The sequence below is a fragment of the Brachionichthys hirsutus genome, chromosome 18 (assembly GCF_040956055.1).
Source record: "Brachionichthys hirsutus isolate HB-005 chromosome 18, CSIRO-AGI_Bhir_v1, whole genome shotgun sequence".
Lineage (NCBI taxonomy): Eukaryota > Metazoa > Chordata > Actinopteri > Lophiiformes > Brachionichthyidae > Brachionichthys > Brachionichthys hirsutus.
In genome coordinates, this window is record NC_090914.1 from 12,092,244 (window position 1) to 12,109,400 (window position 17,157).

General features: G+C 55.6%; 2 protein-coding genes across 2 annotated transcripts in view; one reads left to right on the forward strand and one right to left on the reverse strand.

The window, feature by feature from the left end:
* Positions 1–575: 575 nt before the first annotated feature.
* Positions 576–9,391, forward strand: iars2 (isoleucyl-tRNA synthetase 2, mitochondrial). The gene is made up of 24 exons (XM_068751782.1): positions 576–846; positions 1,039–1,161; positions 1,302–1,465; positions 1,551–1,698; positions 2,621–2,670; positions 2,761–2,870; positions 2,949–3,036; positions 4,247–4,362; positions 4,420–4,589; positions 4,654–4,771; positions 4,855–5,006; positions 5,082–5,242; positions 5,320–5,422; positions 5,605–5,698; positions 6,318–6,398; positions 6,858–6,966; positions 7,074–7,176; positions 7,256–7,378; positions 7,455–7,586; positions 7,659–7,765; positions 7,836–7,981; positions 8,543–8,733; positions 8,803–8,969; positions 9,039–9,391. The coding sequence occupies exons 1-24, from the start codon at positions 634–636 to the stop codon at positions 9,193–9,195; spliced, it is 3,126 nt and encodes a 1,041-aa protein (XP_068607883.1). The 5' UTR covers positions 576–633; the 3' UTR covers positions 9,196–9,391.
* Positions 9,392–9,631: 240 nt separating this feature from the next.
* Positions 9,632–17,157, reverse strand: part of rab3gap2 (RAB3 GTPase activating protein subunit 2 (non-catalytic)) — a 27,960-nt gene continuing 20,434 nt past the window's right edge. The window contains exons 22-35 of the mRNA XM_068751765.1: positions 16,219–16,327; positions 15,969–16,129; positions 15,134–15,305; positions 14,904–15,065; positions 14,742–14,848; positions 11,403–11,469; positions 11,246–11,316; positions 11,141–11,176; positions 11,000–11,074; positions 10,711–10,926; positions 10,537–10,626; positions 10,252–10,452; positions 10,018–10,182; positions 9,632–9,939 (exon numbers count right to left, since the gene is read on the reverse strand). Coding sequence (XP_068607866.1) covers positions 9,787–9,939; positions 10,018–10,182; positions 10,252–10,452; positions 10,537–10,626; positions 10,711–10,926; positions 11,000–11,074; positions 11,141–11,176; positions 11,246–11,316; positions 11,403–11,469; positions 14,742–14,848; positions 14,904–15,065; positions 15,134–15,305; positions 15,969–16,129; positions 16,219–16,327 — 1,785 coding nt within the window. The 3' untranslated portion in view covers positions 9,632–9,786. The remainder of the gene's footprint in view (positions 9,940–10,017; positions 10,183–10,251; positions 10,453–10,536; positions 10,627–10,710; positions 10,927–10,999; positions 11,075–11,140; positions 11,177–11,245; positions 11,317–11,402; positions 11,470–14,741; positions 14,849–14,903; positions 15,066–15,133; positions 15,306–15,968; positions 16,130–16,218; positions 16,328–17,157) is intronic.

Sequence of the window (17,157 nt, forward strand, 5' to 3'; positions counted from 1 at the left end):
CATTGAGAAAGTTCTTGATTAGATCCCATTTTCTTTCACAGACAGGTGTTTGTACCTGTAATTGTGCAGTCAATCGTTCCATAGAGTAAACTTGTCTTATCTTTTGTAGGTGGTTCCGGTTTCATCCAGCAGATTGTTGTAGTTTTCCTTGCAGTCATTAGTAAATGTTTGATCCTGGGAGAAACTGTCTGGGAAAATGTCCAGCAAGAAAACCAAAGGGTCCATTGAAAGATTGATTTTAAACACTGTTCTCAATGTAAATTGAACATTTTTCCAGAAGTTAAGAATAATAGGACAGTCCCAAAAGACGTGTGTTTGTCTCCCACAGGTCCAGTTTCTCCAGCGCTCGTGCTACTTTTGATGAGGAAAGATTTTAAAGGCGTGAAGAATCTCATTTTCATCTTCCAATCAAATTCTTTCCATCTTGTAGTTTTAACCTGAATTCTTATTTCTATTTACATGTTTTGACAGACATGAATTCGGGCTACAGCTATGACCTAACGAGGCTTCCGTAGTTGTCCGCCCGACTATTTCTTCCGGAGAGACACAGCCGCTCCGGCCGGGCGTGACGTCACGAGTCAGGCTGCGTCCCCTCCGACCTGAGCGCTCTGAACTCTCGTGGTTTGCGTCTCCATGCTGCTCTGCCGGGCGCTAGCGGGATGTGGCCGGACGTCGTCCCGGGGGGGCCGCGCCCCGCTCTGCAGCTCGAGCCGCCGTCACGGCGTCGGTTCACCCGGAAGCGACGAGCCCGGAGGGTACCGGGACACGGTGCTGCTGCCCCGGACCCACTTCCCGATGAAGCTGAGCGGACAGAAGCTGCTGGACCGAGAACTCCAAACACAAAAGGTGCGACGGGTGGTGACGTCACCGGAAACCGGCCCGGTTACTTCCCGACGTGTGACGTAACGGGATTATTCTGAGGTTATTCCTTCCGTTCGGTGACGCATCAGAGAGTTATTACAACACGCATATGTAAATGAGCGAGTGGGCGGGGCGGACACGCCCACTCACCTGTGCGAATGGCGTCTGCCTCTGCAGGAGTGCGGCTTCGCTGACTTGTACACCTGGCAGAGGCAGAGGAAGGCCAAGAAGGAGTTCTGCCTTCACGACGGCCCCCCCTACGCCAACGGGGACCCCCATGTAGGACACGCCCTCAACAAGGTGATGACGCTACAACCGGTGCTACCTGTTGACCTTCGCCGCTCAGAGGTCGTGCTGGGTCCTTACGCTTTAACACCGCAGAGGCGGAGACTAAAAGAGAAAGCTCCGCCTCCTAGCATGCTGTTTCCTGTCTGACCCAGATCCTGAAGGACATCCGGAACCGCTTTGAGGTGCTGAGAGGGCGGCAGGTCCACTACGTCCCAGGCTGGGACTGCCACGGCCTCCCCATTGAGTTGAAGGCTCTGGGGGGGCCGGGGGCCGGGGGCCTCGACCCGCTGCAGGTCAGGCAGAAAGGTACGGTTGAGCCCGGAGGAGCCCGGAGGAGCCCGGAGGAGCCCGAGGCCTCGGGGGTGCAGCTCTGACTCCAGGTGTCGGTTCCCCCCATCCAGCCGGGCCTTCGCTGCTGAGGCCATCGCTCGCCAGAAGGCGGCGTTCCAGCGCTGGGGGGTCATGGCCGACTGGGACCGCTGCTACTACACGTATGACGGAGCCTACGAGGCCGCTCAGATCAAAGTCTTCCAGGAGATGCACCAAAAGGTGGAAGTTCACGTAGAAACAGAATCACTGAGGAGAGCAGCCGGCGTTTCCTGTCCTCCATTCCCTCTGTCACTAGCGTTGTGTTTCCTACCTTCCCCTGTCTGGATCACTAGCGTTGTTTCCTACCTTCCCCTGTCTGGATCACTAACGTTGTGTTTCCTATCTTCCCTGGATCACTAACGTTGTGTTTCCTATCTTCCCCTGGATCACTAACGTTGTGTTTCTTATCTTCCCCTCTCTGCATCACTAACGTTGTGTTTCTTATCTTCCCCTCTCTGGATCACTAACGTTGTGTTTCCTATCTTCCCCTCTCTGGATCACTAACGTTGTGTTTCTTATCTTCCCCTCTCTGGATCACTAACGTTGTGTTTCTTATCTTCCCCTCTCTGGATCACTAACGTTGTGTTTCTTATCTTCCCCTGGATCACTAACGTTGTGTTTCCTATCTTCCCCTCTCTGGATCACTAACGTTGTTTCCTATCTTCCCCTCTCTGGATCACTAACGTTGTGTTTCCTATCTTCCCCTCTCTGGATCACTAACGTTGTGTTTCCTATCTTCCCCTCTCTGGATCACTAACGTTGTGTTTCCTATCTTCCCCTGGATCACTAACGTTGTGTTTCCTATCTTCCCCTCTCTGGATCACTAACGTTGTGTTTCCTATCTTCCCCTGGATCACTAACGTTGTGTTTCTTATCTTCCCCTCTCTGGATCACTAACGTTGTGTTTCCTATCTTCCCCTCTCTGCATCACTAACGTTGTGTTTCCTATCTTCCCCTGCATCACTAACGTTGTGTTTCCTATCTTCCCTGGATCACTAACGTTGTGTTTCCTATCTTCCCCTCTCTGCATCACTAACGTTGTGTTTCCTATCTTCCCCTGGATCACTAACGTTGTGGTTTTGTTCACCTCTGATCTTTACAGGGGTTCATCTACCAAGACTTCAAGCCGGTCTTCTGGTCTCCTTCCTCAAGGTGCGGAGCTAATCTGCGTCTGGCTGGGGCTTCTGCCCATGAAGGTGTACTCGGTCGTGTACTCGTGTGAAAGTCTCCGTGTCTTTTCAGAACGGCTCTCGCCGAGGCGGAGTTGGAGTACAACCCTGAGCATGTGAGCAGAGCCATCTACGCCACATTCCCTCTGACCACGCCCCCATCCGCGCTGGCTTCCGTTGCAGGTAAAATGAACCACTTTGTGGAATGTTCTGGTTCTGGCCCGGTGGGAGCCGCTCACCCGATTGGCTTTCCTCACTCAGGGCTGGAGAAGGTCTCTGCAGTGGTGTGGACTACCCAGCCGTGGACCATTCCTGCCAACCAGGCCGTGTGCTTCCTGCCCCACGCCCAGTCAGTACCCCCCCCCCCCCCCCCCACCATTACACAGGGAATGCTGTCAGTTTGAGCCACTAGCCAATCACAGAGCAGTGACACACTTTAACACCTGAACCCCCTCAGACTCGGGGAGAACATGGGAAAGTCCCGGAACCAGGTGTGGACCTGGTGTCAAAGTGCAACGGACCTGGTGTCAAAGTGGAACGGACCTGGTGTTAAACTGGAATGGACGTGGTGTTAAAGTGGAATGGACCTGGTGTTAAACTGGAATGGATCTGGTGTTAAACTGGAATGGACGTGGTGTCAAACTGGAATGGACCTCGTGTTAAACTGGAATGGACGTGGTGTTAAACTGGAATGGGCGTGGTGTTAAACTGGAATGGATCTTGTGTCAAACTGGAATGAACCTGGTGTCAAACTGGAATGGACTTGGTGTTAAACTGGAACGGACCTGGCGTTAAACTGGAACGGAGCTGGCGTCAAACTGGAATGGACCTGGTGTTAAACTGGAATGGGCGTGGTGTTAAACTGGAATGGATCTTGTGTCAAACTGGAATGGATCTGGTGTTAAACTGGAATGGACGTGGTGTCAAACTGGAATGGACCTCGTGTTAAACTGGAATGGACCTGGTGTTAAACTGGAATGGACCTGGCGTCAAACTGAATGGACCTGGTGTTAAACTGGAATGGGCGTGGTGTTAAACTGGAATGGATCTTGTGTCAAACTGGAATGGATCTGGTGTTAAACTGGAATGGATGTGGTGTCAAACTGGAATGGACCTCGTGTTAAACTGGAATGGACCTGGTGTTAAACTGGAATGGATCTGGTGTTAAACTGGAATGGACGTGGTGTCAAACTGGAATGGACCTCGTGTTAAACTGGAATGGACCTGGTGTTAAACTGGAATGGACCTGGTGTTAAACTGGAATGAACCTGGTGTTAAACTGGAATGGACCTGGTGTTAAACTGGAATGAACCTGGTGTTAAACTGGAATGGACCTCGTGTTAAACTGGAATGGACCTGGTGTTAAACTGGAATGGGCCTGGTGTTAAACTGGAATGGACCTGGTGTTAAACTGGAATGGACCTGGCGTTAAACTGGAATGGACCTCCTTCTTTTTGACCGCTCCCACGCACCGTTAATGTTCTGGCTCATCAGCTGCATTGATTGAAGTCTTGGTTGCCGGTTAGAATCCGTGGGGGGGCGGGGCCTGCTGTGTGCAGGTACTCCGTGGTGAGGAGGGAGGACAACGACCAGCTGCTGCTCGTCGCCACGGAGCGCACGGCCAGCCTGGGGGCGCTGCTGAGCACGGCGCTGGAGAGCGTGTGCACCTGCACAGGTGAGGCACGCGCACACACACACACACACACTCACTAACATTATGTCTGACGTTAAGGCTCCCAGCTGGAGGGGGCGCTCTGCAAACACCCCACCGTCCCTGGTAAGGAAGTCCCGCTGCTGCCTGCCAATCACGTGAGCGTGTCCAGAGGGACGGGGTTGGTCCACACGGCGCCGGCTCACGGCATGGAGGACTACAGCGTGGCGTCGCGCTTCCAGCTGACGCTGGTAGGTTGAATGAGGAGGACTGGTTGCCGGTAGCAACGCAGCCGTCGGTTGGACGCTGATGAAGGACACTTCCCGTGTTGTCCCTCCTCGGGACTGCACGGTGGACGAGGACGGCCGGTTCACCGAGGGCGCCGGCGAGGAGCTCCAGAATCTTCCCGTGATGAGCGAAGGGACGGACAAAGGTAGAGCGAGGACACGGGGCGGCCGGGAGACGCTCGGGGTGGGGGGGGCTGACTGTCCCGCTTGCTGTCCTCGTCCCGCTCAGTGATCTCCATGCTGGAGGGGCAGGGGGCGCTGCTGAGGGAGGAGCCGTTTGTCCACAGCTACCCGTACGACTGGAGGACGAAGCAGCCGGTCCTCATCCGGCCCAGCAGGCAGTGGTTCGTCAACACGGCGTCCCTCAGGGACAGGGCCAAGGTCGGTGGGGGACGCGCTGCCAGGCGCCCTGATGTCCGCCCAGACCAGACGCAGTGTGTGTGTGTGTGTGTGCAGGGGGCGCTGCAGAAGGTGCGTGTCCTACCCGAGTCCTCACGCAGCAGCCTGCTGGACATGCTGGACAGACGCACCTACTGGTGCGTCTCCAGACAGAGAAGCTGGGGCGTCCCGGTCCCCGTCTTCTACCACAGGGAGACGGGGGAGGCTCTCGTCAACAGGTGGCTGGTCCAACACGCCGAAGCAGAGCGGCTCAGACAAACTGAGACGCGACGTGTCCTCGTGCGTGTCTCTGCAGGTACACGGTGTCCCACGTCGCAGCGCTGCTCAAGGACAAGGGCAGCGACTGCTGGTGGGAGCTTCCCATCGAGGCCCTGCTGCCGGCGGAGGTGCTGGAAAAGGTGAGTCCCGCGGGGGGACATGTTGACCCTTCTCTAGATGTCAACGTCTCACGGGACAAGAAGAAGGACGGTTCTGATCGGCAACAAATGTTTTTGGTTTGGTTAAATGTGGCCGTCGTGCTTTGATCGTCTCCAGGAGGGAGGACATTTGGAGGACACTTTGTCCTGTGTGTGTCTCTCAGAGCAAAGCGGGTCCCGCGACGGACTACACTCGTGGGGAGGACGTCTTGGACATCTGGTTTGACAGCGGAGTGTCGTGGGCTGCTGTTCTAGAAGGTACGTCTGGACTGACCGGAACGGAAGCTAATGCTAGTGCAAGCTACACGTCCCCCTCAGTGGCGAGGACCGTGTGTCCTACCTGCTGTTAGTCTTGTGTTCAGCTTCATGTCTACAAGTCGCCATGGCGACACCATCATCGTCCTGAAACCTTCCAGAACACGCTTGTGACTGAGACGACGGGAATACGTTTCCGCGAGGCTAACGCCCTAACGCTAACCCGCGAGGCTAACGCCCTAACGCCCTAACCCGCGAGGCTAACGCCCTAACCCGCGAGGCTAACGCCCTAACGCTAACCCGCGAGGCTAACGCCCTAACGCCCTAACCCGCGAGGCTAACGCCCTAACCCGCGAGGCTAACGCCCTAACGCTAACCCGCGAGGCTAACGCCCTAACGCCCTAACCCGCGAGGCTAACGCCCTAACCCGCGAGGCTAACGCTAACCCACGAGGCTAACGCCCTAACGCTAACCCGCGAGGCTAACGCCCTAACGCTAACCCACGAGGCTAACCCCCTAACCCTAACCCGCGAGGCTAACGCCCTAACGCTAACCCGCGAGGCTAACGCCCTAACGCTAACCCGCGAGGCTAACCCAAACGTCTGCTGTTTGTCACTTCCAGAGGAGGTAGAGGAAGACTCTGAGGAGGCGGAGTCACGTCTCAGCTGGCTCCCCGCTCCGCTTCGCAAGCCTCTGGTTCCAGGTTGTTAGAGCGGGAGTTATGTCCCTGATCCGCCGTGTCTCTGGTCCCCCGGGTCTCTGGTTCCCCCGGGTCTCTGGTCCCCCGTGTCTCTGGTCCCCCTGGGTCTCTGGTCCCCCCGGGTCTCTGGTCCCCCGTGTCTCTGGTCCCCCCGGGTCTCTGCTTCCAGGCTTCACTTCCCTCGTAGCTCATCCTGTCCTTCAAATGCAGATTGGACTGATGGACTAATGTGGACATTCTGGTCCCAGTCGGTCCGTTTTAGACGCCCTTGTCCCTGTCTCAGGCTCGGCGCCTATTCCCCGGACTGATCGGAAACCTCCCATGCAGTCCTACAGAGACGAGCGTAGGGGCGGAGCTTAACGCTTCCTGAGTGGCTGGGCCTTCCGGGTCTTTCTCTAGTCTTTGTTCTGTCCCGCTGGTGTCCCCGTCTCATTGCTGCGGTCTTCACCGTGTCCTCTGCAGAGTCCGACTCCAGAGCGGAAGCGTACGTGGAAGGGAAGGACCAGCTCGGAGGCTGGTTCCAGTCCTCGCTGCTCACCAGCGTCGCCGTCAGGGACAAGGCGCCCTACAAGTGAGAGACGTCCCCGTCCCGCATGTGGAGGACGAGCTGGAAGATCCGGGCTCCAGTTCTCCAGTCCTTTATGTCCTCCCTTTGACGGGGCGTGTGTCTGCGTCCAGGTCTCTGGTGGTCCACGGCTTCGTGGTCAGCGAGACGGGAGAGAAGATGTCCAAGTCCGTGGGCAACGTCGTGGATCCTGAAGCCATCGTCAACGGAGGGACGGTGAGGCCCGTCGAAGCGCCGCCCGGGGGAACCGAGCTGCCGTTGTCATGGTTACCGTGTTGTCCTCCGTCGGCTCCAGGACGGCGGGACGCCGGCCTACGGGGCGGACGTGCTGCGCTGGTGGGTGGCAGAGTCCAACGTGTTCTCTGACATCCAGATCGGACCCGCCGCCCTCGGCGCCGCCAGAGACGGCGTCGGCAAGGTAACGGGGCGGTGAGGACGCACCCGTCTCGTCCCTCGTCCCCCCCGCTCACGCTCTGTCCGTCTCCGCCCACCAGCTGAGGAACACGCTGAGGTTCCTGCTGGGTAACCTGCGGGGCTTCGACCCCCGGCTGCACGCCGTGGCCCCCCAGGAGATGCACTACGTGGACCAGTACCTGCTGCACCTGCTCCGCGAGTACAGCATCAAGGTGCGTTCGGGGGCCCGGCCCGGGACGGGGGGGGGTCCTGAGATCCATGCTAACGCTAACGTGTTCTGGAAGGTGACGGACGCCTACAGCGAGTTCGACGCGGGACGGGCCCTCCGTGTCCTCCAGGCCTTCGTCACCGGGGACCTGTCCAGCTTTTACTTCAGCATCATCAAAGACAGGTGAAGAAGAGACGGGAGAACAAACGCAGCCCCCCCCTCGCACCTCCTCACCCGCCCCCCCTTTGTTCAGGTTGTACTGCGACCCGGAAGACTCGCTGGGCCGGAGATCCTGTCAGACGGTTCTCCAGGAAATCCTGGAAGGCGTGACCCGATCCGTGGCGCCCATCCTGCCGCATCTCGCTGAGGAGGTGTATCTCCACGCCCCCGGACACGACGGTATGTTCCTGAATGTACCCCCCCCCCCTGGGGCAGGCAGCCCCCCGTCCCGCAGCAGGGCAGCGGGGACGCCCATCAGGAGGCTCGGTGGGGGGCGCTGCCATGCTAGCCTCTGTTAGCGCTGTAGGAGTGGGGGGCGCTGCCATGCTAGCCTCTGTTAGCGCTGTAGGAGTGGGGGGCGCTGCCATGCTAGCCTCTGTTAGCGCTGTAGGAGTGGGGGGCGCTGCCATGCTAGCCTCTGTTAGCGCTGTAGGAGTGGGGGGCGCTGCCATGCTAGCCTCTGTTAGCGCTGTAGGAGTGGGGGGCGCTGCCATGCTAGCCTCTGTTAGCGCTGTAGGAGTGGGGGGCGCTGCCATGCTAGCCTCTGTTAGCGCTGTAGGAGTGGGGGGCGCTGCCATGCTAGCCTCTGTTAGCGCTGTAGGACGAGTGGGGGTGCTTGGATGTGGGCACCCTCCCCGAGGCTCCTCCTCCTGGCTAACGGAGCGCTAACAGTCCGGTGGCGTAACGTGGGCACCCTCCCCGAGGCTAACGGCGTGCTAACGCCTGGCCTTGCTCCTGCAGAAGGAGAGACCTTGTTCAGGAGTGGCTGGATCAGAAGCAGCTCGGTGTGGCGCCGGCCGGGGTTGGAGGAGGCGGTGGAGGGGGCGTGTGCTATCAGGGACTCCTTCCTGTCCGCCATCCCGGGCAGACACGCGGCTCAGTACGACCTGAGCGTGTCCATCCAGCCCGGCCTGCTGTTTGAGCTGATGGAGGTAAGCCAGACGGCCACGCCCGTTTCTCTCTGCCTGTTCCAGGACTATTAATCGATCCCCGATCTGAAGTCCCTCCAGGAGGAACCCGCCTCCACCTGCTCCCAGCTGGCCGAGCTGATGATGGTCGGGAGGGTCAGCCTGGCCGGCGAGCTGCCCCGAGACCTGCCCCCAGACGCCCTGATCCGCCACGGGACCTTCCTCATCAATCTGGAGGGTGAGGAAGACTGGGGGGGGGGGTCCTGTAGACCGGTTAGGGGTCTAACTGGAACTACCCTGACGCTAATCTGTGCTCTGCTTCCTGTCAGGGGGGGGATCCGTGAGGACAGTGCCTACAGCATAGCAGCCGTCCCCGCCTCCGGCGCCCGCTGCCCCCGGTGCCGCCGCTACACGGCCGAGTCGACGGACTGCCTCTGCCCTCGCTGTCAGACCGTCGTCTCACAGGCTGTGACCGCGTCGCCATGACGACGGGGAACCGGTTCCGTTGCTCTGGAGGCTACGCGGTGCTGCGGCAGCTTGTTGGAGGCTTGATCCCGCCTCCTGTCTGATAACTCCGCCCACTTCTCTCACAAACTCATTTAAGAGTGAAGGCATGAAAGAGGAATCCACTGTCACCGTGGCAACGTAGAAGAAATGATCCTGTAAAGTTTTCAGAATAAACGTGTGTGAAAACAAGTGTCCGATAAAAGCATGCCGTCGCCGTGGAAACGAGTGTCCGAAAAAAGCTCGCCGGGGCTTCTGGACGTTCCACAACGTGATTCATGTCAAATGAAGGTTTGCGTGGGACGACTGGACACGGAGTCTTCCACTGGCAGCAGGACTGCACGGGGACACGTCCAATCAGGGGACACGGCCAATCAGGGCCCAAACTCATGAAGTGAACCAGCAGAGTCGTAGCGGGACACGCCTTTATTCTGCATGAGACGAACCACAGGGACAGAAGAGGCGGAGCCGAGTCTGTCTACGATACATCATGGGAGAGGGAGAGGAGGCGGAGCCTCGTGTGGCACGCAGGTAAACGAGGCCGCCCTCCAGGAAGCTCCGCCCCCTGCGGCCTCAGTCCTCCGGGGCGAGGGCCTCCACGGCCTCCAGGAGGTGCAGCGCCAGGCCGTACTGGGCGTGGTTCTCCGGCAGGACGTCCACCAGACGGCCGACCAACCTGCTGGTCCGGGCCAGGGGGGCCAGGGGGCAGCGCAGCTCACTGGGATCCTGCAGCACACGCATGAATGCAGTCAGACAGACCCCCCCCCCCCCCCCGAGGAGGAGACCGCTAAGCAGGGCGCTCACCATCGCTTTGAGCCAGGTGCAGAGGGTGGGGGGCAGGCGGGCCAGCAGCTCCATGGCGGGCTGCGTCTGGGCCGGCTGGTGGAGCAGCGAGTAGCTCAGTCTCTGGCCCGCCAGCACCAGCAGCTGGGAGCCCAGCACGTCCTGGTCCTGCACCTGCAGCATCACCTGGGGGGGGGGGCAGGGGGCGGAGTCAGGGGGGCCGGTCACGACGTCCACCTGAGCTCCGCCTCTTACCTCCTCGGCCCGCAGGTCCAGCCCCCGGCTGTAGAGCTCACACACAAGATGGCGCCTCAGGACGTCGGGGTTGACCTGCAGCGGGGGGGCCAGCTCCAGACAGCTGGACGGCCACCAGGACGCCGGCGGTCCCACCGGGGGGGGCGGGGCGGGGGGGTCGTCTATGGCCTGCACCCAGCCGGTCAGCAGCCGGAGGAGGAACTGACCCGGAAGCAACGGGGGGGGGGGTCAGGAGCTTGTTTAAACCGGTCTTTAGGCCCCCCCCCACTACTGAGAGACACGCACCTGTTGCCGTAGTAACACCAGACCTGGGTCCATGTCTCCACTGGGCAACAGCTGGATGGACGTCAGGTCTCTGAAGAAGGCGTTCTGACCCTGGACCCCCCCCCATCAAAAAGGAAGGGACAGTCAGAACCCCATCAACTGTATAGAAGCAGGCTTGTTAGGGGGGGGGCTCACCTTGCTATCGAACAGGCTGAGCGGTTTGACCTTCAGGGTGAAGGTCATCGTAGCATGTAGCATTGATGCTAACAGGAAGTGGTGCTGCACCAGGGGGTAGTGGACGCCTTTCTGCTCCAGGGCTAGCTGGGCTATGGACGCCGGCCCCGCCCCCCCAGCCCAGGCCTCCTCCACCGACAGCTCGGGGGCCGAGACCCCGCCCACGGCCGAGTCCGCCTGCGTCAGAATGCTGATGAGCGTGAGAACGGGGGGGGGGGGGGGGGGGGGGGGTGATAATCAATAGAATCACCTCCATCAGGATCTGCAGCAGCTGGACGCAGCAGCCCAGGAAGGACGTCACGGCGTCCCCCCCCATCCCGACGTCCTGCGTGGGGACAGAACCGCCATCATGGGGCCTGATCACAGACGATCAATAAGGAAACACTCCTACCCGTCGGCACAAGCGATCCTTCGGCGCTTTCCCCACCTAGAACAAAGGGAACCGTTACAGGAAGCTGAACAGGCGGGACAGGAAGTTGTTCTGTTGACGGGTCACCTTCTCCACCAAGTAGGACGCCGCTGAGAGACGCTTCACCAGGAAGGTGTTCCACATCATGGACGAAACGCCTGAGGAGGAACGCGGTGAAAAGTGTTATCAGGACAGCCTGGACGCCCTAGCCACGCCCCCAGCCCCGCCCTAGCCCCACCCTCACCTAGCTGGATCTGTGGACTGGAGACCAGCCTCAGGTGTTCTACAGCCCAGCATAAGAACCGGCCCTCCTAAGAGGAGAAAGCAGGTGAGTCCAGACTGATGAAGACGCAGCGTTACCGGGACGTAGAACCAGACAGGAAGAGACGTAGAACCAAACAGGAAGAGACGTAGAACCAGACAGGAAGAGACGTAGAACCAAACAGGAAGAGACGTAGAACCAGACAGGAAGAGACGTAGAACCAGACAGGAAGAGACGTAGAACCAAACAAGAAGAGACGTAGAACCAGACAGGAAGAGACGTAGAACCAGACAGGAAGAGATGTAGAACCAAACAGGAAGAGACGTAGAACCAAACAGGAAGAGAGGTAGAACCAGACAGGAAGAGACGTAGAACCAGACAGGAAGAGACGTAGAACCAAACAGGAAGAGAGGTAGAACCAAACAGGAAGAGACGTAGAACCAGACAGGAAGAGACGTAGAACCAGACAGGAAGAGACGTAGAACCAAACAAGAAGAGACGTAGAACCAGACAGGAAGAGACGTAGAACCAGACAGGAAGAGACGTAGAACCAGACAGGAAGAGACGTAGAACCAAACAGGAAGAGACGTAGAACCAAACAGGAAGAGACGTCGAACCAGACAGGAAGAGACGTAGAACCAGACAAGAAGATACGTAGAACCAAACAGGAAGAGATGTAGAACCAAACAGGAAGAGACATAGAACCAAACAAGAAGAGACATAGAACCAAACAGGAAGAGACGTAGAACCAAACAGGAAGACACATAGACTAAAGCTCAGGAAGAGACGTAGAACCAAACAGGAAGAGACGTAGAACCAAACAGGAAGAGACGTAGAACCAAACCTCGGGGAGAGACGCGCTATGATGAAACGTAGAACCGATAATGAGCGTAGAACCGAACCAGCAAAGACGAGATTACCTATTTGGGCTGTGTTCTTGACAAATACCTGTCTGGTGATAGTATGGCAACTAAGGTGATTAAAAAAGTCAATCAGAGAACAAGATTTTTGGGCAGAATGTCTGCTTTTGTCTCCGGACGCTTGCTGGAGCCCTCGTTCAGCCCCTCTTTGACTATGCTAGCACCTCCTGGTATTCAAACATCAAAGTGTCCCTGAAAACCAGGCTCCAAACCTCCCAAAACAAACTGATTCGGCTACTCCTCAATCTGGGGCCCATGACCCACCTTCTTCCTGGACATTTTGCTAGCCTAAAATGGCTCAGGGTAGAAGACAGGGTTAAACAGCTCAAAATGGGATTGGCATTTAAAATAGTCAATGCAGCTCTGCCCTCAGTCCCCTCAATCCCTGCATACCTGAATAAACACCTCCACAGATTTAGTGACACCCACAGCCACAACACTAGAGGGAGCTCAAACAACAACCTGATTACCCCCTCCTACAGGACTAACATGGGTAAATCATCTTTTTACAATACTGCCCCCTAAGGGTGGAACTGTTTGACTCCTGCCCTCAAAACATGCACCTCTTTGGCCTCCTTCAAAACGGCCCTAAAAATACACCTTTCAGGGGGACAGAAACGGAGATAGTCATCAGGACTCTCTCCGGATCAAACCCCCCCCCCCTTTTTGTCCACCTACGTTGCAGATTTTAATTGCTTTAGTAATTTATTGTAATTTATGTAAGTTATTTATTGTCATTTTGCATCAGTGGTGTAATTTATTTTAGATTAATTGTTAGTTTGCACTGGCGGTGTAAAATCATTTTATTTTTGTTTTTCTAATGTTACGTTGAATCAATTGAGTAATTTAATATTAGTTTTATTTTTATTTGTATTGTTAAATGTCGATGATTTATGTACGAAGGACTTTCAACGGAAACAAGACCGCAAGGGCTTTTTAGAAATGCTCCTCTTAGACAGGATGTTTGACTGTACTTGTACTGTAATACATGCTACTGTGTGACTGTACTTGTACTGTAATACATGCTACTGTGTGACTGTACTTGTACTCTAACATTCTATCTAATAAATATATTCATCATCATCATCATCATCACCAACATTGAAAACCCCATTTCTTCATCTTCCCCATTTAGCTTTGTTCTTCTTTGTTGTTTCTGATTCATAAAAGAGGTGAACATCAAAGCCAACTTTGAGTTCACATTGTAAACCCAAAGATCAATTCATTTTTAACATCAAAGCAATGACGGTGAGAAATTCTATATATACACATCTGATCTGAGAGACCAAGGAGTAGTTTCCAATATGACGACTCACGGAGATTTATATGTACAGTTTCTGGAAGCGATGAGGGATAAATATTGCCAGTCCCCAGAAATGGCAGATCGACATATACGGGCCTTTGTGAGGGCACACCCCATGCCCGACACTGAACAGAATGTTCCAAAGCGAATTCTGACACCTGAGGAAGTCCGGCATCATGATGCTAAAACCTTCAAGAAATTATTGGAAGATCCAGACTATCGACCGATTAACGCTATGCTGTTGGCGTATCATGCTGAAATGGAGAGCAGGAAGCAAAGCAGCAGCGTTACAAAGGAGTCCAGGACTTGAAGTGAATTCAGTTCATAAGCTCGTCTAAGCTCGTCACCGATAGATGGAGCTTATGAACTGAACTGAACGGCCCGTGAGCTCACATTGAATTTTAATTCAGTGGGTTCAAATTCTGCAGAGTAAGATGAGCTGGCAACTCATCGCCACCTACATGTAGACGATTGGATAGTTTATATGAGAAAACAGTGCCCACCAACTAAATACGCTGTCAAAGAAACTAAAGAACACAGCTAAATGCACAGTTAATGACAGCTAAAGCACGTAAAATTATTTCGGCAATCACAATCTAAAGCAGAAAAAATATCAAGTGGAGGAGTTCAAGTATCCCGGGCTCTTGTTCACGAGTGAGGGAAGGATGGAGCGGGAGATCGACAGACGGATCGGTGCACAGATCCGTCATGGTAAAGAGAGCTCTCGGTTACCGGTCGATCTCCGTTCTCCGACCCTCACCTATGGTCACGAGCTTTGGGTAGTGACCGAAAGAACGAGATCCCGGGTACAAGCGGCTGAAATGAGCTTCCTCCGTAGGGGGGCTGGGCTCTCCCTTAGAGATAGGGTGAGAAGCTCAGCCATCCGGGAGGAGCTCGGAGTAGAGCTGCTGCTCCTCTGCGTACATAAATCATCGCCATTTAACAAGACAAATAAAACTAATGTTAAATTACTCAATGCTTGTATGTATTATATCAATTATTAATATGGTTTGTAGATGTAGAACCAGTATGCGAGAACAATAATAATTCGCTGTGAGCGGATGAAACGTAGAACCAATAATGAGCGTAGAACCAAACCTCGGGGTCTCGGTTCCACTGCACGACGTGCTCCCAGCAGCAGTGAGCAAAGACCAGGTCCGGGGACAGCGAATGAGGGAAGCGCCGGCAGACGTCCCCCAACAGCTCTGGAAGACACAGCGGACAGTCGTGTGACAACGCCGAGCGGGACAAACGGGACACTCTTGGACCGGCTCCTGTCCTCACCTGCCGTCCCATCCTCGCCATGCTGCTCTCGTCCCTCCGCTGTCTTCTGGTCGTCTTCGCTGAGGAAGACTTCCTTCAGTCTCTCAGGGGACAAGCTGTGTCTGAAGACCCACTTAGAGACGCTGTCAGCGATGCCACCTTCAGAGGGATGTGAGGACAACATGATGCTGGAGACACGTGGACACATGTCTTGTCCTGCAGCCTACCTGCGCCTCCCTCCAGCAGCGTTTTGATGGAGCAGCGTGTTGCAGCGCCCCCTGCTGGGGGAGGAGGGGACACCAGGAGCAACGTCTGCAGCAGCAGCACGTCTTCGAGCTGGCGAACACACACTACCCACTGCTCCAGGTCCAGGGACACGGCCTCCCACTCTGACTGCAGCTGTCTCACAGACAGGAAGCAGGCTGTCAGCGTCCCCCTGTCCCCCACTGATAAGTGTCCCCTTGAGTCACCCCCTGATAAGTGTCCCTCTGAGTCCCCCACTGATAAGTGTCCCTCTGAGTCCCCCACTGATTAAACGTCCCTCTGAGTCCCCCCCTGATAAGTGTCCCTCTGAGTCACCCCCTGATAAGTGTCCCTCTGAGTCCCCCCCTGATAAGTGTCCCTCTGAGTCCCCTCCCTGATAAGTGTCCCTCTGAGTCCCCCCCTGATAAGTGTCCCTCTGAGTCCCCCACTGATTAAACGTCCCTCTGAGTCCCCCCCTGATAAGTGTCCCTCTGAGTCCCCCCCTGATAAGTGTCCCTCTGAGTCACCCCCTGATAAGTGTCCCTCTGAGTCCCCCCCTGATAAGTGTCCCTCTGAGTCCCCCACTGATTAAACGTCCCTCTGAGTCCCCCCCTGATAAGTGTCCCTCTGAGTCCCCTCCCTGATAAGTGTCCCTCTGAGTCCCCCCCTGATAAGTGTCCCTCTGAGTCCCCCACTGATTAAACGTCCCTCTGAGTCCCCCCCTGATAAGTGTCCCTCTGAGTCCTCCCCCTGATAAGTGTCCCTCTGAGTCCCCCCCCTGATAAGTGTCCCTCTGAGTCCCCCCCTGTGTGACACAACCTTGCTGTCAGCTCGGCTCGTGATGGTCGCCTTGGCAACCCGGTGAGCAACAAAGGCCGCCAGCAGCGCGGCGGCTGCGTTGTGGGACTGGATGCATGTACTGCGAACTTGCTGCCACCAGGGGGAGACAGACTGTGGGTCCCATGACTCCTCTACTGCCCCTATGTTGAGGAAGGATGGGGGGGGGGGGGGGTTGAAGGAGCTGCCCTTTCACTCATTCCTGTCAGACACAAAGGCAAAGAGGACGGACCTGCCATGCTGCTGAGGGACACGAGGACAGCGTGGAAGTTCCTGACAGCTTCTTCTGGCCTCTGGAGGACGTCCCTCTCTCGCTGCAGCCACACCCCGAGCAGCAGAGACTGCAGGCAGAGACACTAGCATCGGTGCTGTGTGACTATTAGCTTAGCATTGGTGCTGTGTGACTATTAGCTTAGCATCGGTGCTGTGTGACTATTAGCTTAGCATCGGTGCTGTGTGACTATTAGCTTTGCATCAGTGCCGTGTGACTATTAGCTTAGCATCAGTGCTGTGTGACTATTAGCTTAGCATCAGTGCTTGTGACTATTATCTTAACATCAGTGCTTGTGACTATTAGCTTAGCATCAGTGCCATGTGACTATTAGCTTAGCATCAGTGGTGTGTGACTATTAGCTTTGCATCAGTGCCGTGTGACTATTAGCTTAGCATCAGTGCCGTGTGACTATTAGCTTTGCATCAGTGCTGTGTGACTATTAGCTTAGCATCAGTGCTTGTGACTATTAGCTTAGCATCAGTGCTGTGTGACTATTAGCTTAGCATCAGTGCTGTGTGACTATTATCTTAACATCAGTGCTTGTGACTATTAGCTTAGCATCAGTGCTGTGTGACTATTAGCTTAGCATCAGTGCTTGTGACTATTAGCTTAGCATCAGTGCCATGTGACTATTAGCTCAGCATCAGTGCCATGTGACTATTAGCTTAGCATCAGTGCCGTGTGACTATTAGCTCAGCATCAGTGCTTGTGACTATTAGCTTAGCATCAGTGCTGTGTGACTATTAGCTTAGCATCAGTGCTGTGTGACTATTATCTTAACATCAGTGCTTGTGACTATTAGCTTAGCATCAGTGCTGTGTGACTATTAGCTTAGCATCAGTGCTTGTGACTATTAGCTTAGCATCAGTGCCATGTGACTATTAGCTCAGCATCAGT

Coding starts and splice junctions, on each gene's coding strand:
- iars2 (XM_068751782.1), top strand. CDS start 634: ATGCTGCTCTGCCGGGCGCTAGCGGGATGTGGCCGGACGTCGTCCCGG. Junction 2,671..2,760: donor TTCTGGTCTCCTTCCTCAAG/GTGCGGAGCTAA, acceptor GTGTCTTTTCAG/AACGGCTCTCGCCGAGGCGG. Junction 5,699..6,317: donor GTGGGCTGCTGTTCTAGAAG/GTACGTCTGGAC, acceptor TGTCACTTCCAG/AGGAGGTAGAGGAAGACTCT.